Raw genomic sequence first — 27,752 nt, 5'->3', positions numbered from 1 at the left:
GGACATTATTGTCTCGCAGAAGGAGACCATCGGACCTTCCAGATGATGACGCTCGGCAGTGACAAGTCCCGTCCGACGACTGTCGTCAGATCATGACGCAGCGCCGCCCATCTCGGGCACACCTCGAGGGTGCGCTGTTATGACAAGAATTAATTTTTATTGGGTACAAAAAAATAACGTATTTATATTGAACGTGAAGGTTCACTTATTTTTGAATTTCATGCATGAAATAAACACAGGATATGAATAAAAATTAAAAAAAAACTGACGAGAAATGAGGTGACTGGCATACAAAGGAATACCACTTGTACAACTTAACTGTAGCAAAAAAAAGGAACAGGAAAAACAAACCACAAGTTTCTGTTAATAGTTGTTAATATAGCGGTCCTATTAATATGTAACGAAAATTTAAATTTTCTTATTATTACAGCTCAAAATTAAACTTCCATTTTTAATTACACATGGACAAAGGAGCTTCAGTCATCAGGTTCATCTTCATCTGTTCTTTAAACAATGACATATTTACATTTGAACTTGACGCGACTTGTTCTTGACCAAGTTTTTTTTTTTAATATTCGAATGTAATAATATTTCAGTAAAGCAGCGAAGCATGAATTAAAGTAACATTTGAATGATCTTTTGTAACCATTGTTGTTATTTTTATAGTATTGAAAATAAAAAGCATATCAATACATGTAGTATCATTACAATGAATAAGTGCTGTTGATTGGAAACTCTAGTGTTATGTTTCAATTGTTCGGCCATACAGTGGCTGGCATACGAGGGAATATTTGCAAGAGTTTTAATTGCTAACTTACCTATTACGTATCAATGTCAGGGACTGAAGGAATGCTGATTGAATTACGAATTTCAATAACTAACTCATACCGCAAACGTATTTTATTACGCGTTTAATTTACTATTAATATCTATTAGACTAGTTAAGTCTGCGTAATTAAAACGTATGATGTACCTGTAAGGTATTGTATAATTAAAAGAGAATTTTAAACTTCAATAGTGATTTTTTAAGCTAAACTTGATGAACATCTTTGTTTATGTCTAAAAATAGATTTTTACGATTTAAATTCACAATAAGTTACCAAATGAAGATGCGGAGGCTTTGAAATAATGCTGCTTTTTTTAATGAAATTTGTATTCGGGTTAGGCACTACGGATGTAGGTTGAAATTTGACGACAAAAATACTACAGGGAAACTATTGAAGATTCGATTATAGGAAGCGATGTCAGCCGTGCCCCCCCAGGCAGTGCCGCAACATTATATAACGACTGCAGGTTAATCATCTCCGATATGCTCAATAGTTTCGCATACTTAAATCGATCTCGTGTCTATCGCAATGGAATAGCATATCGTCGGATAGGTCCGGCTTAATTGGAAGTGGATTCTCGATCGGTAATTCCATGATTTACCGGAGACGGAGTTGTTTACCGGGCGGGGGCGGCCGGTCAGCTGGGTGCGCGCGTCGCGGTCGATACACGTGCCGCAGGGCGCAGGCGCGTCGCTATCGAGCCGCACACGGGCCGCTGCCGTCGCGAGCCGCACACGCGATGCATGCGGGCACCTAGCGGACACACGCGCGCGGGCCTCATGGGCACCGTGCTGAGCTTCAGCCCGCGCGAGCGGAGACCGCCCGCCGCCGCCCCGCCGCCCGACCGCGCCGCGCTCGCCTACTCCTACGAGCGCCTCAACAACGCCAAGAACAGGGAGAACAGAGACGCGCCCCGGGACGAGAGACGCGCGACCCTCGACGATGCCGCCAAGATTATATCCGAAAAGACCGCCCTCGAGAAGAACCTCAAGAAACACTCGCTGTTCATTAACGCGCTATCGTGGAAGAGGTTTTCGACCGCGAATAATAACAAAAAAAAGTTAGAATGTAAGAGCAAAAGCGTCTCGACGTTTCGGGCGCCCCTCGCGGACAATGCGCCGCTCGATAGGAATAAGAATGTCAGCGTCGGGGGCGCGATATACGCGCGGCCCCCGGTGGCGTTGCCGCCGCCGGCGGAGGTGGTTCGGACCAATGCACTAAACAATAACGTGTGCTATGCGGAGAAACTGCCCACGACGGCGGTGGGGCCTGCCCCGGTGCCGGTGCCGAGGAAGACGGTGATCCAGGCGTCGACGTCGGAGCTTCTTAAGTGCTTGGGCATGTTCCTACATACACGCTGTCACCGCCTACGCGATTTCCAGGCCGGCGACGCCGTCATGTGGCTACGAACTGTCGACCGATCGCTGCTCCTGCAAGGTTGGCAGGTAAATAGATAAAACAATTATTTCTTTTTATTGCTATCTACACATACAATATTATCAAAAAAAAAAAAAAACAGTAGAGCACTTTGACATTGCATTGTTTTTGTAATGGATTATTAGCTTAAGATTTTTGGTATGTAATAACAATTACCGGACAATTTTCTACGCATTGCGCAACTTTGTCTAAATTTAATGCATTCCAGAAATCATATCTAGGTAGGTACCTATGACGTCGACATGACTAAGAAAAGGTGAGTGCATCTGTATCGTGTCCGTGACATGTTCGCTAGTTGCGGAGTGCCATAGCCGAGAATGCACAACATAACTGTTTCGCCAATCCCAAAATTAATAGAAACGGTTCTAACATTGCTGCACATATGCATTAAACTGACTGTAATGCTTTTTTGTTTGTAATATATTCTTTTATACTCTTGTAAGTATAAAATGTTATTAAATGCTTAAAAGCAAATTTGAAAAAAAAACCACGTATCCGCTATATCTACTATGTATAGGTAGGTACTCCCGTAAACAAGAGATCGTATTTGAATATATATATATTTATTTAATTTGTATATACTGTTTTGGGATAATAAATTATATGTTTTTATACATATTTAATTATTGGAACGAAGTTCCTTACGGCAGGTAAGAAAAATATTTAACGGAAGTGACGTAATATTAGTCACACGACTGTATAATATGATGTTTGTAAAACTAAAATATTACTGGTAAACTTTTATTTAAACTATTTATGTAATTTTATACTATCAAGAAAAATAAATAAAGACATATCAAATAAATAAAGACATATTTAATAAAAAAAAATCGAGAACTAGAAAATATATATAAAATTCAACATTTTTTTTTTCAAATTGTATTGTTGCTTCTATACTATCTGAAGGAACTTCGTTCCTATCTGGTGTCCCATGACACCACAGAATTTTTTTTTATTACAATTACTGGCACGTTTTAATCTAGTAATAATTTTTAACCATAGGAATTGAAAATAATAGGTTATTATTAGTATAGGTAATCATACATATATATATATAGGGTAAGGTTGCTCAAGTCGCTTAAGTAAATTATGTTGTAATATTCAAATAAAACAAAATCTTGTCATTCAAATAAAACAAAATCTTTTGCATGAATAGAATCTTTATTTAGTTACCTTTTATCCACTTATCAACATAGGCATTTTGACGATTTTCACAAATGTACCTTCGGTACGATTAAGGCACCTAGTCGCCTAATTCGTGCCACTTATAGCCTAAGTCGTACTTTGAATAAGACTTTAGTGAAGACATTATAAACGATATAGAAAATACTTAAGTAATAACAAGAGATCACATTATAAAATAAACAAAATTTACAAACAATTCACTCTGAATTTCTAAGATCAACTTCAAATATCTTTTCTGTGTTAAAATGATGGGGTAATTGAAATTTTTCGGCAAGCTCGAAGGTTTTCTAAATTCAGTCGTAGTTAACCCGAAAAAACAAGACTTTAAATTTATCAAATGCTGTGCCAACATCTCCTCCATATCTGATGACATATCATTAGGTCTTCCAAATTTTGTTGTCTTATTCAATCCTTTCAAATGTCTCTGTAATGTAGGTTTTGGTATATTATATCTTCTACAAGCTTCATTAAATCCAATTTCACCATTCCGATGTTTCTCTAAAGCTTTGTTCATATCTTCCAGCTTCCAACTATTATACTTTCTCTTTTCCATATTTATTGCCTGGTAAAAAAAAAGTTAATAAAACACAATTTTCTGTACACCTAAGTCGTACCGGTACGAGTAAAGAATTCCGCACAGGTACGACTTAAGTAGCGAGGTAATCTAAGTTTCAAAACAAAATTATTGTTATAATCTAAAAAAAATCTATTGTTTGAGTGTGCCTAAACGACTGCCAGATTATCATTAAAAATAGATGTGAACAAAAAAAAAATAAGTTAAAAATTACATTCCTTTTATAAAAAACTTACGAATGAGCTGAAAATTTAATTGAAAATTGTTGAAAAAACTTATTTTTTGATTATTTTTGCTCCGCAACACGGCCGGCCGTCCGATTGTTTTCACGTGCTTGCTCGACTATCAGATCTACCTCACCAGATGACACTTTTTATACACAACAGTTGGGATATCATCGAGGTACGACTTAGGCGGTAGTACAACTTCAGCAACCTTACCCTATACATAATTGAATTTCTTCTTATTTCTTAATTATTTTTAACATACATTGTATGCATTTTTAGTCCAGCTTGATATCATCATCATCATCATTATTACAGCCTAAACAGTCCACTGCTGGACATAGGCCTCCACAAGTTTACGCCAAAAATAACGTGAACTCATGTGTTTTGCCCATAGTCACCACGCTGGACAGGCGTAAGGACAGCTTGATATACCTTACGGAAATCTACTTTACAACGCTAATTCGATTTGTATTTTTACTTTTTAAAACGCGACATGTGATAAACAAATACAAATTCCTTTTTGGTTTTCGCCAATGTCTACAACAGCTTTATCTACTAAGGCTAAGTCTTGTGACTTATGAATTGTAATTATAAGAGGTAATTTTAATGTCAATTCTTATCTATAGCAATGGGTATTTAAAGTTATAAAAAAAAATTGTTATACGCGTTGAAATATAGCAACTAATGTCATAGGTTACATTGGAAATATTTTCAAAACAAACCATTACCACTCGTACTATTTGATCAAGAGGATTATAATACTCTTCAAAAATTAAATTTTTATAACAAAGTAAAAGGAAGTTAGTCAAGTTATAGAAGACTATACCAGAAAAAGTATTAGGCGTGTTAATAATACGAGGATAATTTGTTGGGAAATAAAAAAAAAACATTGTCCTTGATTCAGTGTTGGTTGCACTTACTTTAAATGTGTATTTCAGTTATCAGTAATTACGTTTTCCGCTTTCTATCCGTGCTTCAACGGAACTGTTAAAAGTCCGTGTAGATCTGAGGGTAGCTTAATTTGTTAGAAGGGTCACACAGAACAAGCTTCCGTCAGTATCACTTCATCCTTTACTTTTGAAGAAAACTGATTAAATTATATTCCTATTTACTTTTTCATTATAAGAAAGCGTATTATGTCTTATATCAATCCGAGTTATGTGTCTTTTTCTAGAACACTGACGCTTTATACTAAAATCCAGTTTGACCTTAGTTTTTTAAGCTCCAGTGTTTTTTATGTCTATCATGATGGCATTATCAATGCAAGCTGTACTTTCATATGTATAAAGTCAGGGATACTTTGAGAATATTATTTTAGAAATACATAACTCTACAGCGCAGTTAAGCCCTAATCGAAAATCCATACAATAACTGATGTCAATGAAGATGTCGACGATAATTATGCGCGGAAATTTCCCCAAGTGAGAAGAGATTGCCATTTCTCGCTCCAATTGTTTACACATAGGGTAAGCTTCAGACCACATTATGTCTAGTTCTCTACATGCACGTTTATATATTGGAATAGAAGTATATTATATCGACTTCAAAAAAGGAAAGATTCTCAACTCGCATGGTTCTTTTTGTGCGTTACCTCATACGTTTTTTACACCTATACACCAATATTTGTAAGGTGGTGCTTGTTTTGTGGTCCCATTTAAATTTCTTCATATTCTGAAGAGTTGTTTTTGAGTTATTCCTAATAATATATTACATTTGTCAATGTAAATTGAAATCGGTTTTTTTTTTTGTTTGAGAAAAAATACAATTATAAAAACCCAGATTGGATGTTAAAATCCTCCCGTAATGGAGGACTATGCTTTTGTCAAGAAGTGTGATCCATACAGACAGAATTAATCAATTTCAGCGCAAGAGCCTATTGTTTTGGCCACTGCGTAAACGTGTTAATAAACATATTAATCTGTGTACATAATAATGAGTAACATTTTCCTTTAGTTACACCATTACTTGAGAATAACTTATTAAATTCAGATTATAATGGTAATAAAGTAACCTTACAAAACTTTATTATTAGAGCGATCTATATTTAGAAGATGAGAAGATTCTTTCGAAATGAAAAATCAAAAAGAATGTGCAGAAATTTTAAAAAATTTAGATAACTTGACGAAATTTCGTAATTTTAGCTTCACGCCTTTGGCAGTTCACAAGACAGGTAACGTCTTTTGGGCGAGTTAGTATAACGTATATATTTATTTGGTTTAACGTATATAAGGGACATAAATAACAACAAGCAAGAAAAACGACTCGATGACTAAGCAAACAAGGCCGACAAAGCCTGCCTGAGTAAACCTGAACTCTGTAAACATTCAAGGATACTTAGGGCTCTTGGCAGGCCCAGAGAAAATTCTAGTGTTTCGGTAAATACTTTTTAATAATCTGCACTTCATGCTCAGTAAAAATCCTATAAGGTTACGTTAATATGTCTTGGATCCTCTATTCTTAAAGTAAAAAAGGTACATTTCTACTTAATAATTCAATAAAACATTCAGAAAATTAAATGATACTGACCACTGAAGGTGAATATATGTAAAACAAACTTCCTAGAAGTGTTTTATTTTTTTACGTTATTATTCTAAGAATTTTATTTTTGGAACGTTTCTTATGTTCTTTTTTCTTATGTAAAGTTCCTTATGGCAGGCTTGACATTTGGCTGGGCGACCAAATTGAAAAAAAATGTGATACTAAAACCGTAAGAAAAATATATAACGGAAGTGACGTAATATCAGCCAAACGACTGATATGACGTTTGTAAGACTAAAATCATAAGACATATGTTTTTTTTTATTTCACTTAATAGTTTGAATTATTATTATTATTATTATTTTGTTTGATTTATTTTATTTTACGGTATTTGTTATTTTCTAAAATACTAAATTTCCTAAATACTTTTATGTACTGAATAAAAAACCAATCAAAAAAAAAAAAAATCAAGAACTAGAAAATATATATAAAATTCAACATTTTTTTAAGTTGTGTTGCTTCTATACTATCCGAAGGAACTTCGTTCCTACCTCGTGTCCCATGACACCACATATAGGTATTTTTTTAGCCTTCAGAGGCGAAAATATTAACTATTATATAAAAAGTTTTCAGTGGACCATTGTGAAGAATCAAGCTCTACATCTTTTTTAATTTATTTTATTAATGTAAAGTGCAACGATATGAAAGCAAAACACATTAATTTGTTTGTTAGTTTGTAAACGTGCTGACGACCGCTCGGTATTGGTTAGTGAACTTTGAGGGTTAATGATTCGATTCGAATTTATTACGTATAATGTGCAAGCAACGAGCTCTATTTCTGAACGTAAATAAAAATTCTCAATGAGTAAATGCAAATAATTAGAGCTATCGGTCTCAACACTATGTTGAGGCAGAGGTCAAAGTAACTGGCTGGATATAGATCGCAGGTTCTTGTTATTATCATAATAATTTTTGTCTAGGTTATCAGAAGTTCTGGGCGTTTTTTATTGTGCTGTTTGTATTTTCCACACCCAGGCAATATTGTCATCTTTTTGGGTTGAGTATGTTTACGTTTGAAGAATAATTATCTTTATGGTACCTAAATGTAATGTAAGAGTATTTTAAAAGAAGGTAATCAATTAGAACGTAAAATTCAGCGGAGCTTGTACGAGAATAAACCTCTGACCTGTACCTGTTCCGTCTAAATTTAGCACCAAATAGAATACTAAGCTTAGTATACAAAAATGTTTACCTTATTAGTAAATTATTTCTATTTAAATATAAACTACTTTTATTTAAGTAGTTATGTTGTACTGGTTATTTTTTTTATTTCGATTCCCGCTCTGAGTCTAGGTATATTTGTATAATTATGGGTATTATATCGAATCAATAAACAAATGTGTATATATCAGAATGCTTAGAAACAGACTAACGTGTATCTATATTAAACATAACATTTATTTTCTGTTTTATAATAGGATATACTAGCTGTGCCACGCGGTTTCACCTGCGGAATTTAAGGAAGCAAAACATGCAAAAAAGTGCGTGTGTACAAAGTACACATGTCAGAAGTGAAACTTCTTTGGCAAGTCTCGTTTATATTTATACAAATCTAAAGCTTTAGATATCCGTTCCAGCGCCTTCAACAAATACGTTGCCGTTTCATCAAAACGTTGCATTTTCATCTGTAAAAATTTTACCCTCATACGTCCAAAGAAGTTTCTCTTCAATAATATTATAGAGCCTCAGTTAATGGACTATTCGGCACAAAAATAGTGCGTTCAAACAATCAAACTCTTTAGCTTTATATTATTAGCATACGTAGATAGGTAAAGTAGTAGAAATATTAAGTTTCTTTCGTACTTTTCATTCTACGTAGCACGTCCAAAATAAATACAAAAATCGTAAATTTAAAAGAGAAGTAGATTGTTTTTCGATACTTGAACTTTTCTGTGACCTCCTTTTATTTAACTAGTCGGGCGAGGTGTAATTTTGTACGTGTGAATAGTCTTCGTCAGCATGAATAGTTACAGTTTATACCCGTTAGCTTATGTATTTGTTTGAAAAGATTCCAAGGATTCATTACAATAATTTTATGAATTACCTGTCTGCTCGTTATTCCTCATACATATGTATGTATCACATGCATAAAATAAAAATATAACCAAGATTTGTAATTAAAAAAAGTAGTTTCATTAGAAATTCCAACTTATAATATTCATTTCACCATTATGAATTAAATACAATTAGAGTTTTAAGGTCAATCAGGTAAAATTACCTGCCCATCTTACTTAAATACTTATGAATACATATGATCATACCTAATCTATCTATCTATCTATACATATATAAAAGCGAAAGGTCACTCATCACGAAATCTCCGAAATTATAACAGTTACAGAAATTTGGCAAGTAGGTTTTTTATAGGGCGTAGACATACGCTAAGAACGAATTTTATGAAACTCGACCCCTAAGGGGACGAAACGGGGTTTGGAAGTTTGTATGAAAATCCTATGTTTTTGAAGTAAGAGACTTGAAATTTAAAATGTATGCTCTCTACGCTATTCTGTTGCATATATTTACGTAGAACCATATTAAAAACTAAATTGCATGCAGTATATTTTTAACATATTTACACTACAATACTATATTATTACTACATTATTTCATACCACAATTCTGACGAATTCAACGAACCATTTTGTTCGATGCGACGCGCGCTTCACGCGGACGTCTTCGCGGGCAACAGTTAGTGTATTATAAAACAAAGTTCCCAAAAGTGTATGTGATCGTTTCTCTCAAAATCTACTGAACGGATCATGCGATTTCACCAATGGAGAGAGGCTTCAAGAGGAAGGTTTACGGAACGGCTAAGACGATTTTGATGAGAGTTTCACTGGAAGTTTGCCGGGAAAACTTTGGGACACATTGATTTCAACGCGGGCGAAGCCGCGGGCACTGCTAGTACGAGTATATGTCTAATTTTAAATATCTTCCATTGGCATAACAAAGTATAATATTAGACATAAAAGTCTGACAGTTAGGGTACGGGTCATCTGATTTCAATGGACTCAAAGCACGCCATTTTTTTTAATTCGACATAAGTTTTAAAATTTATACATTTTTATCATAGTCTTGTCAGCAATTCTGTTTTTTTTTTTTAATTTTTCTTTTTCTTGATTGTTTAAACCCTCCCTAATTCTTCCTTTAACATTAGAACAGTACGTGTCTTAGTTACAAATGCTCTAGTGTATTTTCAAAAACGTCGCTTTCATACTTTTAGTTATCGCCTACTACAGTGAATCTTACTATAATGTATGTTTATTACACACATTTTCTTATAATATATGTTTTTTATTATTATTTATTAGCGTATTACACGAAAGATTCAGCAATAATTTTTAAACTTACTTAAAAGTTTATATATTTTTTGCGCAGTTAACGTGTAAATTAACAAGCATTTACCATAGACGGCAATCAAACCAGCTGGATCAAGCTAGCTAGCCACTGCGTCAATATGTCGTAAAATTTTTTAATTATTTTTATATTCACCTCGTCAAAAGTTTGTTAATTTAAACTTGTGTTACCGTTTGTCATAACTCTCGCTATGAAAGTTTGTGACACCCAAACATGAATTCCAGAGCAAAGCCACAAGCTTAATACATAGCATTCTAGGAATACTTAAGCATTCTAGGAAGTCATAAATAAATAATTTAAAACCTTCAATTGCTCTGTGTCTGGTCAATGTCCAAAATATATATGATTCGTACCAATTCGCTTATTTTAGTTATAAATAAAATGAATGATTCAAAATATTTATTTTATTGATATTCCAATGTTGGTATTGTATATTTATATAAATATTAGACACACGTAGTTTTACACCTGTTTCTATTTCCTACTCAGCTTCTTAATACAATTTTTTTTAAAAGACCTCAAAAGAAAATCAAAATCAAAATAGCTATATTCAAAATAGGCTTCAAAAGCACTTTCGAATCGTCATGTTACAAATTAAAATTTTAAATTAAATATAAAAGTGAAGCCGATCGGACCACCGATCGAAATGTAAACTCTACAAAGAAGAATAGGAAGAAACTCCGCAGTTACTCTTGAAAAAAATATGTAAAAGGTGTTTTTATATAAAGTTCGTAATATCTTGCACGAAATAAAGCATTATTAAGTCCAAACATTTATGTAATCCTGCACCGAACAATAAGCTTTAGTAGCTTAGAAGTAAATAACCTCTTTTACACAATTTCTAAATTTATTCTCAGTCAATTTCAAGATCGATTGTGGTATTTTATTATACACTTGAGTTATAATTTTGTTATTCCTTCTCGTGTTTATAATGCAATTATTACTATTTTTATAAAAACAATCGATATTCATGTGAATATGCATAACATTGTTATACTGTAACGTAATTGTTAATATGTCTACCTTTTGCAAAACATCCCGCAGGGAGACTCGAGCGACAAAGTCATAAATGACGCGAATAGTCCTTTTTTGCAAAATAAATACTATCTCAATATCTGTAGCATTACCCCATAGTAACAGACTATGGAAATAGCTAAAATATATTAAACGAGCTGTAGTAACGTCGGTCAGTTGTCGAACTTTTCTAACTGCGAATGCTGCAGAGCTGCGACGAAAGATAAGAGAAAGTTCACAATTGGATTGTATTTTTTCATATGCTAACCTCATAACTTTTTCTTCATGTGCAGATTTTTATAATTCTTTTTTACTCAAAAGCTTTTGCTTGTCGTGTATCAGATGTAGCTCAAAATGGAACCTTTTTGAGCTACATCTGATGAGTAGTTAAGTTACCCCTAATGATGATATCTAACTATACTTGTCGATTAAATTTCCCATGCAATACATTTTTATTTCAATTTAAATATTCATGGACAAGTGCATGATTCCACATCGACCATATTCATTATATTTGTCTCAAACGATGCAAAAGTGCATTGGAACTTTCGAAAGTTTTTACTATGGTTAGCTTACTAATTTTATGTGACTATTAAATAAATAATTTCTAAGTCATGGCTTTTTCGTAAATATCTAATAAAAATAATAAATATCTAAATAGTAAAAATAATAAATATCTACATAGTAATAGTAAAGTAATGATAACAGACAAAAACGTATTCCTAAATATTGGTTACTTTGTATAAATTTATACTCACCAAAAAGTAACTTCTGAACCACATTAATAATAAAATGTTTATGAGTATAAAGTTTTACGACTGTAGGGAAGTTTTGTAGACAATGTGATTAAGAGTGCATTAAACGAAAACACAAAGTGTAGTCATCGTCGTTTATAGCTTAAAGGTATAACGTTAGACGAATGGTAGTCTTATGCATGATGCTTACATTGTAATTGAGAAATAAATAAACGGCGACTACATGCACGAAAAAGGATGGCTCATTGTAACGTTATGCACATTGTTGCGTTACGCTCATTGTACGCTTGCGCCGCATCTATCTCTCTTCCACTCGATTGGCCTATGCGTCTGAGGAGATGTTTTGTTATGACGTTGTCACGTTAAACTATTATTGTCCGTAAACCAACTTTAAAAATAACCAATTTTTAAATGAATTTTTCACTCTCATCGGACCCAAGTAGGATTTAGTTAACGGAGAAAGCAACTGTAATAGTTACGCACATTGCTTAAATAAATTATATTAAATAAACAACACTAATTAATCAAATGCAAATGCTCTGCTTAGTGCTACAGTTAGCGCTTAGCCCACTACTTCTCTATTAACAAAAAAATAGTAGCTTAATTTTTCTGGCTGTTGCTCAATTTATCGAATAAATTTATATTTTAATACTCGAAAATATTAAAAAAAACTGTCATACAAAAAAAATAAATAATAATCCGTATAAACCTCTATTGGCGGAAAAGTTTTCTTCTTTTCTTTAAAAAAAGAACTGCTACATGTACGCCCGTAGCGGAGCTACGGGTCAGTGCGCATAGATGTCTTAGAATTTCTTCAGAACGTATGTATGTTATGGTATGCTTTTAGCACTATAAGAAGAGATGTTTACCTACACTGAAATGAACATAATCCTTTCATCTTTTTTAATTTTAATCAAGATTTTTGGTTTGAGGTTTTAGACAAACCTACATGAACTCAATTGTTGAGTACTCGTAGCAACAGACTCTAGACATAATATAAGTTTAAAAAAACCAGTTTACAGTAAACGACCCAAAGGCGAAAATATCTCCTTTTAACTTTCCCCATTTTACCCCTTCTCTACACCCTTTATCCCCTTTCATTAATAACGTACCCATACATCTGTAACTATTAGTATTTATAAGCCATAATTGCTTAACTTAGGGTCAGCTGCTTTCACGGGAGTAAATATTTTATTAAAAAATCATGTAGTATATCATTTTAGCTTTTATATTTTTGCTTTTCACTAGAGGATTTGCATGCGTGGATTTCGTTAAAATGGAGCTAATGTAACTTAGTAATAAAGTAACGTACTCTTGGTAAAAGAAATTTTAAAATCGGTTGAGTAGTGTTTGGGTTTATCCAATAATAGCGACCCATCTCGACTTCGCAAGGTTGTAAAAATTATCAGTGTTCCTCTACTATATTATGCATGTATTATACATATAAACCTTCCTCTGGAATCACTTTATTTACTAAAGAAAACCGCATCAAAATACGTTGCGTAGTTTTAAAGATCTAAGCATACAGACAGCAGGAAGGGACTTTATACTATGTAATAATAAATATAAAAAAACAAATATGACTTCTTTATAATATTACAGAAAGTATAGATATGCTTTGCATCAAACTATCTGATACTTATGCTAATCTCGTAAGTTTAATATATCTAGTTAATATTAAGCACTTAATTATCTTTCATGCCTCCTAGGCGTTGTAGACATTTCTAGTTAGTTGTATGTGTGCATCAAACTTGTACAAATACAGTATGTCAATAGGTGCCGTCATGTAAATTTGAATATAACGATGCTTTTTATAAATTTTGAAATAACGTATTATTTAATTCCCTATCTAAATAGTAAGTTCAATTGTATGACTGCACTCGACGAGCCGACTCTATCGTCTAAACAGAAGTTGAACAATATACACATTGAGTGAGAGCGATCTCTATTTACTTTTAAAAATTTCACTTTTTAAATTTATTACATATTGTATTCTAGGGAATTATGCAATTTGATTTATTTAAATTTAATTACTTTTAATGATATTATTAATAATTTTTTAATTGAATTTTAATGTGATTTTATTTGATTAAGAAAAAAAAAACCGTCATTATTCTCAATAATTCATTAATTTGGCTTAATGGCTTTCAATATCGATACCCACATTGTTATCTGTAGATCGCTCAATAGGCCCTCATGACAGAATATAGTAATAGAACCAATTGTTTCTATTTAATTTATAAAATTTAACGAAGATTATAACCTGGACATTACTGGTCAATCTCCTTCGTATAATCCATTCTATTGATGACATTGACGAAATTATCTGTGGCTATTTTTGACTGCCTTCAAAAAGGAGATTCTCAATTCGATTGTTGGCTACCTCATAATTGGGTAACTGGGTGTATCGATTTTAAAGTTTTTTTTGTTTTAATCGAAATCAATGCTTGCCATGTTGTTCCATTTAAATTTGAGCGAGATCTGATGAGTGACTTTTCAGTTATTCCAAATAGTGCATTTAATTGACTATTACGATGTAAATTGATATGGGCTTTATGAATGAGTGAATTTTTAAATATTTATTTCTTATACCATACTTTTATACCCCATTACGTGACTAAAACCTACTTGTGTAACCCTTTGACATTTTGGGTTTTGTTATTTATTAAGTCACCACATTATGATCGTTATTTAATTACAAGGGTTACGAAATGTGTGTAATAAAGAATTTTGTAGCTAGTTAAAAAAAGGTTTCATTCTAGGTAAATTTTTTTATGTGTTAAAATTACTAAAATTTATGGAATACCAGTTGTTACTTATAATGACACTATTATTAAAAATATGATCTTTTGTTTTTTTTTAACACACTATTTACAACATGTTTCTAAAAATATTTTATAAATAAAATAATTTAATAAATAAAAGATATACATTATAAATTAACAATAGCGACTATGAGTGGGCTAGGTTTATTAAAATAATACCCTTACCCATATAAACTAAAATATGCATCTTAAAGTAGATAGAAAAAATAAGAATGTTCTTACAAGGAAAGTCTTTCCGCTGACCCCCTTCGATTTCAATTAAATTGAAATATGTTATTCTACATCAAAATCTAAGAGGCACGTATTTTTTTTTATCGGCGGAAAAACGTTTCTAAGGGGTGAAAATATCCCCTAAAGTTGAGACCTCCGAGGGTAGTTTTCAGGTTTCGCCTATTTTCACTCGAGATAAGCGAATGCACCCAAATGGATAATCAACTTAATGATAAACGATGGAAAATGCAACTGGTTTCATATCGGGGGGTTGCACAGGAAAAAAGTTATAGGGGTTGAAATTCACAAAATCGTTATAACAAAAAAACTATAGCACCTATCTCGATGGTTTCAATTGCATTTTGAAGAGGGCAAAAAAGTAGTAGATACGGGTTTTTGCGTTTTTACCGCAAATGAAGTTAAGGGGGTGAACTACCCCTGTATATGTCTACAGTAAATCTCAATAAAACGGCAGTATTTCTTTGTTTTCTTATTTCTTCTCCTCGTGATACGTGTTTTCTTCAAATTTACAACAACCGTGCCACATATATATCATGAAATGAACGGTTTTATCTAGAAGCCAACTTATTTATAGATCGATTTTTCGATGAAAAAGTATACATATATGGATTATCGATAATTCCGATTGATTTATATTTGGCAATGAGATTATATAGGCGTACGATAAGCGCTTACACATATTTGTTTCGGTAGATAGACAAAGTTTCGGGATGTCACATAGAAAAACTGTGTAGTCAACGAAAAAAAACGAAAACGTGCAACATGCTTTTATCTTTTATTGATGATAGGTAAACAGTCTAACAAACTAATCTTAAATTGCCTTCAAATAAAAAACAACTTATTAAGATTGGACGCACACTTTTGGTTCTATCGCTTTCACCAGTTATGGAAATGCTATTTCCAGAAAAATCTATCCATCGTTTGAGATGTAGACGTTGAAAATTGAAAGAAAACACGTATCACAAGGAGAAGAAATAAGAAAACGAAGAAATACTGCCGTTTTATTGAGATTTACTGTAAACATATATAGGGGTAGTTCACCCCCTTAACTTCATTTGCGGTAAAAACGCAAAAACCCGTATCTACTACTTTTTTGCCCTCTTCAAAATGCAATTGAAACCATCGAGATAGGTGCTATAGTTTTTTTGTTATAACGATTTTGTGAATTTCAACCCCTATAACTTTTTTCCTGTGCAACCCCCCGATATGAAACCAGTTGCATTTTCCATCGTTTATCATTAAGTTGATTATCCATTTGGGTGCATTCGCTTATCTCGAGTGAAAATAGGCGAAACCTGAAAACTACCCTCGGAGGTCTCAACCTTAGGGGATATTTTCACCCCTTAGAAACGTTTTTCCGCCGATAAAAAAAAATACGTGTCTCTTAGATTTTGATGTAGAATAACATATTTCAATTTAATTGAAATCGAAGGGGGTCAGCGGAAAGACTTTCCTTGTTAGTATTACTAAAAAGAGGATATATTTTTTATACTTAAAATGCAAAGTTATTTGTTATTTATACGAAAAAATGTTACACGCTTAAGAAATAGATACCCGTATAAGTATTTTATTTACTTCTGTATATTTAACGTATAAATACTTACATCATTTGCTAGTAGAGCTAGTTAAATTTAACATACCAACTTAATATTAATTACCATCTAATGCTATTATCTTTTAGATTACAGATATAACAGTATTTTACTATATTTTACGATTTATTCGATAACTTTTTTATTTTTGTACCTAAAATAAAAAAATATGGAAAAGAAATTCCAAATTTGAGGTTGAAAAGCATTTCAATTTTTTTTCTCGCTTTACAACATATACAATTTTTAAATTAATTGGATTAGATTCAGAACGTCTTTGAATGAACGAATGATGCAGATACTCTGCAGTGGAGTGATATAACAAGCCAGCGAGATGATAGCCAGGAATTTTAAAATATACAAACAATGCAGCTTTTGGGTTGTATTGCTTAACATTTGAAATTGTAAGTGCTAAAATTACAAAGCAATGAATTTATAACATAAATAAAATAGACTGCACAGTTTCATGTAGATTGACTTTTATTATCACTACATAGTATAAAACAAAGTCGCTTTCTCTGTCCCTATGTGCCTATGTCCCTATGTATGCTTAGATCTTTAAAACTACACAACGGATTTTGATGCAGTATTTTTTTTAATAGATAGAGTGATTAAAGAGGAAGGTTTATATGTATAATAACATCCATTAAATAGTGGAGAAATACTGTTATTTTTGAGGTTTCTAATGTGATGTCGTAAATAATTACATTTTTTCCGCTTACATTGCAAACGCAGCCTGAAACCGTACGAGATTTATCAAAATAATGTACTAAGTATTGTACACATTGAAAAGGTCTACAGAAAACTCTGCTATGGTATATGTTTATCTCATCATTCATCATTACAGCCTATACAGTCCACTGCTGGACATAGGCCTCCACAAGTTTACGCCAAAAATAACGTGAACTCATGTGTTTTGCCCATAGTCACCACGCTGGGCAGGCGGGTTAGTGACCGTCTATGTCATATGTATGTCGTATGTCTGTCTATCTCTTATGGATGTACCACAATAACATTTTTTTGTCGTTTACTCTTTACGACAAATAATAGCTAATTTTCAAAGCGATTTTAACCAATACAGCATTAATCCTTATCTAATTAAATACCTTAAATATACTGTTAATTTAATTTAGATCTATATGGCCCTTTACAGCATATGATTTAAATGAATATTTTCGAAGATATTAAAGATTTAAAAATTACAGTACGTAGCGTTTGCGGTGGTTCCGGCCGGCTTTTACTCTAAAGTTAACGCGTGCGGGCCACGGGCAGTAATGAAGAAATCAAAACTACTGGATCGATTTTAATCATTTTTTTAGTGAATGACATAGGCTATAATTATATTTTATACCTGTGCGAAGCCGGAGCGGGTCGCTATATCACTATATTACTTGATAATCTAATTATTGATCTGCTCCAGTACTTTGCAAGGTGACATTTTTTATGAGTAAGAGATCGCAACATGTTAAAACAACATAATCTACGGCATACACTCTACCTACATCTACGGTATGTACAGTATAAGCTACGGTAATTGCTTACCATCAGGTGAGCCGTTCGCTTGTTTGCCGACCTAGTTGTATATTTAAAAAAAATTACCTTCAAGCATCACCAGAAGACTGGCTGTTTGAAGTAAAAAGTTTTTTTTCGGCCGACTGGTAGTGTGATATGTGCATATTGATAGAAAAATTCTTCAGCTTACTATATTAAAGTATAACAAGGCACGTGTTCGAAATCACTTAAGAAAAATGCACGTTTTCTTTTCTCGAAAACATATAGATATTCATTGGCGCTTAACTTGTACACTGCACATCTTATGATTATGGCGAAACACAATCTACCATAATATCAAAATACTATACTATCAAGTTTTTGAGTGTGGCAATTGAGGAAAGTCGTAAACGTATAGGGTAATGGCACCAGTGGTCAGCCTCATAACAACTTTTTGAAGTTTGTAAAGCTGGCATTTTTACAGGATTCGTCGGATAATGAAACGTAGTACATGATTGAATTAATTGTTTATTATAGTTTTTAAACAACATATGTCAAAAACAACCTTTCTCTTTATAAAATATATAAATAAATTCAAACAAAATATGGCACTTTTTGCCAGTGGTCAGCCTCTAAAATCCAGTAATCAGCCTTGATGAATCCAGTATTCAGCCCTTATACCTATGAATAAGCATGAGATCAAAATGAGTATTATTTATATCAAAATCAACAATATTATTTATGTCTCTCTTATTTCTTACAGCTAAATTATCAGAACAAAAAAAAATCTCAACTGACCGAAATATTATTGCAAGTAAACAATCACAGTACTTATTTGTGTTCTTATTTTCTAGAACTTCATCATTAAAACATTAATATTTATTTATAAAATAATCAACGACATTAGTATCTATGCATACTTATATACTATGTAAATATTTCTTTTAGGTTTAATACGCATAACACGAAAGAGAAAAAGGTCACTAGCAAATCTACTAATAGTATCTAGTAAAATCTATTTACAATCAAATAATCACAGCCATAATCTTCCTATTTTTATATGTCTCAACTCTCTTATATATCAACGAAGATATCTATCTTGTACTCATATCTATCTAATCATCTGAACTGTTATTTGTAATTAAGATATTCATTATTTCCCGGTACCCTATACACTTAGATATTTTACCACACTTTTTTTTATTTTCTTTGGATAGGGTTTCGTCAGTAGGAACTGAATCACTATCTAATGAAATGAGGCGAAACAGACGAAAGATCTATTTTCCTTTTCCTTGTTTACTTTTTATTTACCACTACTAGTAAGTGCTCACGCTTACTTTTTGACTTCGTTTGGCTGCTATTTTTTCTGCGTGTTCTTTTTTTATCATTTCCCGTTTTAATTTTCTTTCTAAGATAGAGCAATCCCTTTTCCAGTTTTGGGGCAAATCATAAAACTTGTTTCATCACCATTAAATATTCTCATAGGATCATACAGTATACCAGAGCATCGTGTTTTTTTAAGAACTCTGTCAAGTCTTGAAACCACTTTCTTATATATTCTTCTGTTATTACTGCTCGTCCCTTAGAATTTTTTTCAGCTGTTCGTATAGATAAGGAAGGATTTCTTCGAAAAAAGGATTTAAGCCATTTTTTTCCTGGTCTGTCATTTAGGAAAGGATTAGGTCTTCCATCGGCCTTTACTATTGCTTGGACCGTATTTAATAAATTGTCAGTCTTTAAAGGAAACCCACATTTTGTTAATTTTGGACACAAATCTACCAGTGCAGCTTTCTCTGCTTAATTTAAAATGGAATCTGGACCCATTTTTCTTGGGCCTTCTGGGACACGTAGATGGAGCCGATCTTGTAGTGTGCCTCCAAGAATTCCAAACGTTCTACTAGCCTCTCTTATCGGCATTCCGTTTCGTATGGCTTCGATGGTGGAAGAGAGCTTCTCTGGAGGATGAGTTTGTCTTGGCGGCATTTTGGGCTAAAAATATCTTCTCAATTACTGAAATACAAACTACCTAAATACATTTTATAACTATTTGAGGTAAAACTAAAATGTAGTCTATTGAGGCTGAATACTGGATCAGCAACACCTAGTGGCCAGCCGCGTAAAAATAAAATGTTTAATGCGGCTGATAACTGGGTTTTTTGTGGAATATGAAAGAACATGCCTTACTAAATTTGAAAATTTTAATTTAACGGTTCTAATGACGCCTTTTCTCGCAATTTTAAAAATAATTCAAGAACCCAGTGAACAGCCCCGGGGGGCCGACCATTGGATCTTTTATAAAAAAGTAGTACCCAATGGTCAGCCCCTACAATATTTACGTAAATCAGCGATATTTTTATTCAAATTTAATATAATTCAATACGTGAAGTTATACACAATGTCAAATTGCATAAAAGACTATCACATTTAATAATAACACATGTTTTTTCTTACCTTTTAAGAGAACACCACGCGAAGTAAAAAATATGGCGGATATGACACTACTGCTCTTTTCAACCGCCGTCACCTGTAAGAACGAGTTTAATTCTCCCCCTTGATCCCCTAACGCATCTATCGTGTGACATATTATTCAATAAGGAATCAAAATTTCTATTTAGGTACACGTTATTCGTTTATTCTTATTGTAGCAATATTTATGACCAATAAACGACGTAAAAGGCTGACCACTGGTTCCTGGCTGGCCACTGGTGCTGTTACCCTATATGATAGCTGGAGAAAATGAAAACATGTTAAAGGCATCTGATTTCAAAATATTGAAGCTATAACACATTATTCTTGCCTGACTAATCTCAGTGTTCACTGTTGTGCTCCTGTGTTTTGTTACGTCAATACTCCAAAGATGTAAAATTTTAGGAGACCTTTAAAACTATTGATTTCAATAATAAATTCGTTAGTAAATGAATATTTTGCTGTTGGTGAAATTTTAAAATATGCAAATCCACCTGTAACTCTGCACTTGTTCATTAGCTATCGGAAATAGGTACATTCATTTCAAAAGCAGATCATATCTATTAGGTTATAATTTTTAATAATAATAAAAGTTCCAGCTTATAAAATAGTCAAACAATCATACTTACCATAACACAAGTACATTTAATATCAGTCATGGCCTATATATTTGTGTCGTGTATTATTTGGAAACGGAGAGCATACTCATAGAGATCAAAGAACGTCAATAGAGAGCGCCTGCTGTTTTTTATTTACATCTCAACTGTGTGAAATTTGAATAGTTACAAAAATATTCTCAACACGAATTCGAAAAAGTATGTTTGAATCAAGTTTACCTACAAAGTTTTCTCAAAGTGTGTCGGAAAACGTCAAAATTATAAAAATTCGTAGCTTGTACCTTAATGGGCATGTGAGATGACGAACATAAAAATAGAATTATCGGATTTTGGTTTAAAAGTTAATCAACCATTTGACGATACGTTACATAAGAAATTCGTGCTTTAGCCTGTAATAACCCACTGCAGGGGGGGGGGGGGGTAGGACTCTTTCCCCATGTAGAAGAAGGATCAGAGTTTAATCCACCACGTTGCTCCAATGCGAGTTGGTGGATATATTTCCTACTATAAGTAATAATCGCTATCAAGTGTACATGATAACAGCCGGGACCGACAGCTTAACGTGTTTTCCAAGGCACGGTGGGGAGACTCACAAAGACTGCACAAACACCCAAACCACGGCAAACATCTGTATGGCCAATACAAATGTTTGTCATGTGTGGGGGTCGAACCCGCAACCGCTAGCGCAACAGCCACAAACTAATGCTGTGACCGTTACGTCAACGCGAAATTCGTATATAATATTTTATTTTCGTTCACCTTTGTCATTTATTAATATAAATTAAGTTGGTATTTCAGATCACGTGGTTGTCCCCGTGTCAAGTCGTCTTGACATTTAAATAGAAACAAAAATAGGAGTTGAAATATCTTTTATATTTCGTGAAAAAACATTCTTTCAACAAATATTTCGAAACTTCGTAGCCTGTATAGTATGTAACATTAAAATAATTATGAAAATTCTTTTTTTTTTTGTATCTATACAAAGAAGTTCATACTTTAAAATTACGGTCAAATTGAAATAAATTATCAACCCTTTTTAGTAAAGAAAATTACGACAACTTGTACTTTACAGTTAGATTTAAAGTTCTTGTAAATAAAAAATTAAGAACTCATTCATAGTCACACGAAAATTCTTTATGATTATGATACATAAACATTATCGTCGTCTTCGCATTCTTTTTTGTTCCTAAGGGATCTTTAACATCATTTTACGTTGTCCTACTAAAGACACCCAACATACAAAACACGTTCAAGAAAATCGCGTTGAATAATGAACGTAATGGCTCAAATATTTCAAAGTATAAGACGCTACTCTACTCGATGGTATAATTTTTCACCTCAAACGTCGGCTACGTTCATTCAATATGGATGGGGTGGCTCCAATCAATACGTACGCTTTCTGAGAGTGTAGGGGTTTGTTTAGAGCGAGACGGTGGTATTGCGTGATCCTCTGTTTGTTTGAAAAGAGAAGCCATTAAGGAATTGCGCAATTCAATCGATATGTAGTAGAAATTTTAAGATTTTGAGGGGATCCGAGATTAAATTTTGATGTTTATAATTGATTAGCTACGCCCCGCGGTTTCAGTCGCGTCAAGTTTAGGAAAGAACGTATATACTAAAATATTATATAACCTTCTTGGGTAATTAAACTATCCCACACAGAAATAATTTTTCAATTCGAACGTTATTTAATTTATTTCTAAATAGTTTTTTGCGTCTTTACTCACTTAGATATTTATAGCTACCACAATATTTTTTTATTCTCCAGTTTCATTCGGATTATAATATAATTAATGGCGACAATAATTAATTAAAGCCGATTTTTGCTTTTAATAGGATGTTTGTAAATATATATAATGATAGAGATTAGATTTAGATTATCCACGTAGTTTCACCAAATTATTGCTATTTTGTTTTTTTGTAATCCACTGTGTGAGTCGTTTTTTACGTCCTGTTTTTATCTGTGTGCATCTTATCGTGTTAATTTATAGCTTTTTAGTCTTATTCAATATATGTACTAAATGTAATAATAATTTTAGTTAAAAAATCTCATCATTTGTGCAGTCAAAAACAAAAAAAAAACCGATATAAACCGGAAAAAACGAAATAAATTCATAAAATAATATTAATAGATTAAGAAATAATTTTTAAAATAAAGTATTTTTGTGATAGTCAAATGGTTTATAGTACAAAAAGTACAGAGCTTTACAAATTCTTTTAATCTGTATATCGTTTGGTTAGTTGTATACACGTATTTATTTAATATTCCCTAAAATGTCAGAAATTATTATTTTAAGAAGCAACGGTAGAAACTGCTCTGTTTTATTTCATTTTGTGTTCACAATACTACAAAACGTGTTGTCTTGAAATAAGCCAGAAATAACATATGGATATGTATGTTATATAAATATATAAAAAATATATATTAGTTACCATGTGAATTTCCTATTTTACCATACATTTTTTGATTGTCTTTTATAAGGTTAAGGTTAAAGAACTTTATTCTCAAAAAGACAATGTCACTTACATGAGAACAATACACTACAATAAAAGTAAAACATACATATCGTCGTCTTATAAATCCTACTGCTCAGTTAACGAATAGTTTAAATGGTTTCTTCTAACGATAAAGTGTTATTGAGAATATATTGCGAAAGCCGAGATTTAAATTCGTTAACTGAGCTTACATCTTTTATTAGACAAGGTAATTTGTTGTAAAGCTGTGCTCCTTCGAATGTGATATCCCTTTTGGCAAATTTCGTCCTAGTCTTAGGCAGAACCAATAAGCTGGGTCGTCGATTGCTGCGCTTCGTGATACGTTTTATAAAGGACAAATTTGAACGAATAGATTTACTGATAATTTTTTTTATTAAAATAATGGAATTATATATATAAAGTTGTCGTAGGTTCATGATTTTAGTTTCTTTATAAATTTTAGTTGTAGATGTGTAATATGGATATCGAAATAGTATTTTTTATATAAAACTTGTCTTGACAATAACAAATACACACAATAAAATGAATTATCCAACTTTGTGCCGACACAGCTCGGAAGTTATGCGCTACTCACATTTCCGCGATTTATTTTTTAAAATGTATATGGAAGATATAATAAGGAAAAGAAATATCAGAAAAAATATTTATTTAATCAGCAACATATATAGCTTTTTGTATAATAAGATTTACCTTGATTTGAAATAAAAAGAACTGAAGAATAATTGTGTTTGCTCGCAAACGAAAAAAAAACCGACTTCAATTACATCGAAGAGTAATACAACGTAGATCGACGAAAAAATAGTCAAGTAACTACGCGTTATCAGAGATTACTCAAAAAGTAGTTATCAGATCTCGATAAAATTTATATCTGACCACATGATAGACATCAGCTTTCGATTAAAGTAAAAATTATCAAAATCGATACACCCAGTAAAAAGTTATTGCTTTTGGATTTCAAGAGTTTCCCTCGATTTCTCTGGGATCCCATCATCAGATCCTGGTTTCCTTATCATGGTACCAAACTAGGGATATCCCCTTTTCAACAAAAAAAGAATTATCAAAATCAGTACACCCAGTAGAAAGTTATGTGGTATAATACAACGTAGGTCGACGAAAAAAGCGTCAAGTAAAAACGCATTATTAGATATAACTCGAAAAGTAGTTGTTAGATCTCAAATAAATTTAAATGGGACCAATTGGCACACACCACCTTTCGATTAAAACAAAATTTGTCGAAATCGGTCTACCTGGTCAAAAGTTCTGATGTAACATACATAAAAAAAAAAAAAAAAAAAAAAATACAGTCGAATTGAGAACCTTCTCCTTTTTTGGAAGTCGGTTAAAAAGCGGCTGGAATCCGAATCTCTTGTTAGTTTTATTGAGATTACTCGTTCAGAGGAAAAAAAGCCAACGCTTTCTTTACAATTCTATTACTGATAACTGATACTAAAAATATTTAAATTAAATTGTTTGTTTTTCCATTCTCTTCTATATTTTCTCGTAGATCATACTTTTTATTGTTACTGCTGCAGTAAAAATGGTTCATAATTTTTACAATTACTCATTTTAGTGTACATATGGTAAAACCGGGAGAGATGCCGCAGTGGGATAGATGCCTCATGTTCTAAAAACCTAACATCCCGAACTCACAAATAAAAATTAATCGCATAAGTAGGGGTCAAAGTCACCCCGTACCTCAGATATCCACAGATATTCGTGTGGCAAGGACGCGTTTGGATCGTGTGTGTAATTTTCTCCGTGGCGAAATTTACAAACACGTCAAAGTTTTAAAGGTTAGTATTTAAGGTTGTATAATTTTATAAATAGTAATAAATTCCGTTATATTTTTTATCACGTCTATATACTGGGTCATTGAGTCTGCATATAGTTGTAAATAGATGCTATTTTGTTTATAATTTATTTAAAAAATACGTGGGCATCTATCCCAATCACAAAGGATAGTTGCCCTGATTTTTTGAGGTATAGGTGCCCTTAGCCTTTTATCTATCCCTTCATTCACCATATACAGAGTAAGTTTATATGTATAATTTTTTTTGTGTCTGTTATATTTTTTATGTATTTACGTATATTTATGTTTGGATGTTTTACTGATTCTAGCAGAACTATGACACGAAAATATAAAAGAAAGGAAGAAATGCGAGCTCGAGTATGTTCTCGGACTATAGAAAACCTACAGTCAGCTTTCGATGAGAAAGTATGATTGTGTAATATGCATGTTGACACTTGAAATGAATATTTTAGACCAACAATTAAGAATTGATACTTTTGTTGAATAAATGCTTGTAAAATTTAATTTATATATATATATATATATATATATATATATATATATATATATATATATATATATATAGTAATCTGTGTGATATAAAAATTATATTCTAATTATAACAATTAAAAGATATAAAAAAACACAAAATATTTTTCATTACTATGGCCCATGTTTCTTAAAGACAATCGATGTTTTAGAAGTAGCCTAACCTAACATTTGGTTTGGGTTTTTTGTTTACACGGTTGTTACAGGGCATCTATCCTACTCACTATTTTCATGATGAGGCAACTATCCATATGGGTAGGCATCTATCCTCAAAAAACAGGGTTCACGAAAAGCTAATTTCTGCTTAATCTGCATTAGCTAGGTTGAAAAAAAAATAGTCATAATTCAACACAAAGGATTGAGCTAGCTACATTAATAAAAATTATTCGTATAAAAATCATATTTTTAAAATTAGGTGGCTATTTGAAAAAGTGCGGCATCTATCCCGGTTTTACTCTATATGTTTATAATTTACTGAGTACTCCCCCTTAAATTATATTTTAATATTAACCTAATTTTTCGATGGCCCAAGAAATAAATTACAAAAAAAAAATATATGTATATGACGTATCTTTTACTCATATTGTAAGAAAGTAACAAGTTTTGTTTATAAAGAGTTATCCTGAAGTTTTTGTTGTTTGTTTTTGTTGCCACTGAATTTGTTTATTTTAATTTTGTTTTTCGTTAACACTATAAACTGTTCGATCGAATTTTATACTATTTTAATTTAAATATTTAAAATCATCAAAGTCACAGACTAAAAATAACGCGATACAATTCAAAAGACAATAGACATAACAATCAATATGGTTGAAAAAAAGTGATAAAACTAGTGTTTTTTTTTTATGTCACTAGGTCGGCAAGCAAGCGTACGGCTCACCTGATGGTTATCGATTACCGTAGCTTATAGACGCCTGCAACACCAGAAGCATCGCAAGCGCGTTACCGACCCAATCTCCAATCCCCCAGGAGCTCTGGTCACCTTACTCACCAACAGGAACACAATACTGCTTGAAAACAGTATTATTTTGCTGTGATCTTCTGTAAGGTCGAGGTACTACCCCAGTCGGGCCCGCTCCATATTTTGAGCAGGAAATTCCTGCTGTGCCCTACCATGTAATATAATATTAATATGGTGTAAAGTAAATATCCATTATCCCATTTAACGATAGTAATATAATTCGAGTAAACAATTCTCGTTTTTCTTGTTTACACAACAACCCTGAGTTGGCGAAATTCTTATAAGGGGCTTCGAAATTCGAATTATGCTGACGAAAAGCCTATAAACTTAGGAAGTAAACATAGTGTAGATTGATTTTTATCTGTATTGTTTTGTTATATAACTTTTTAAATTAATTTTAATTTTTGTTTGAGCTTTATGAAATATGAGTGATCATAATTGTTCTTTATAAAAAGAGTTTATAAATTGCTATTAAATGAGTATTATTTAATGAAATATACCTAAACTTAAAACGTTATTAATAGGTTTGATGTGTTTTTATAGATATTAGAAAATTTAATAACGATATTGAAAATAAATTGTATGTTTTAGTCAAGCTTTTTTAGTATTGTTTAACAATTTCGTATTACTGTTATGAGAATTACATATAATTGTGATATATTAAATAAATGAATTTGTAGTTGCTGACATAATAGGAATTATGAGTCAATTATGTGAAATAATTACAAGAGGTTTTTCAGACGACCGTTCTGGATACTTGGGTAGTGATGAAAGTTGCACTAACCCTGATGGTTGCCAGTTCAAAAGTCATTCAAAGCAAATAT

General features: G+C 32.4%; 1 protein-coding gene across 1 annotated transcript in view; it reads left to right on the top strand.

The window, feature by feature from the left end:
• Positions 1-1,570: 1,570 nt before the first annotated feature.
• LOC123660505 (cyclin-dependent kinase 5 activator 1) overlaps positions 1,571-27,752 on the top strand; it is a 32,567-nt gene continuing 6,385 nt past the window's right edge. The window contains exon 1 of the mRNA XM_045595567.1: positions 1,571-2,272. Within this exon, the coding sequence (XP_045451523.1) occupies positions 1,571-2,272 (702 nt within the window). The remainder of the gene's footprint in view (positions 2,273-27,752) is intronic.

The sequence above is a fragment of the Melitaea cinxia genome, chromosome 15 (assembly GCF_905220565.1).
Source record: "Melitaea cinxia chromosome 15, ilMelCinx1.1, whole genome shotgun sequence".
In the NCBI taxonomy this organism is placed as follows: Eukaryota; Metazoa; Arthropoda; class Insecta; order Lepidoptera; family Nymphalidae; genus Melitaea; species Melitaea cinxia.
Note: the sequence above shows the minus strand (reverse complement) of the source record. Positions and strands in the feature narration are given on the sequence as shown.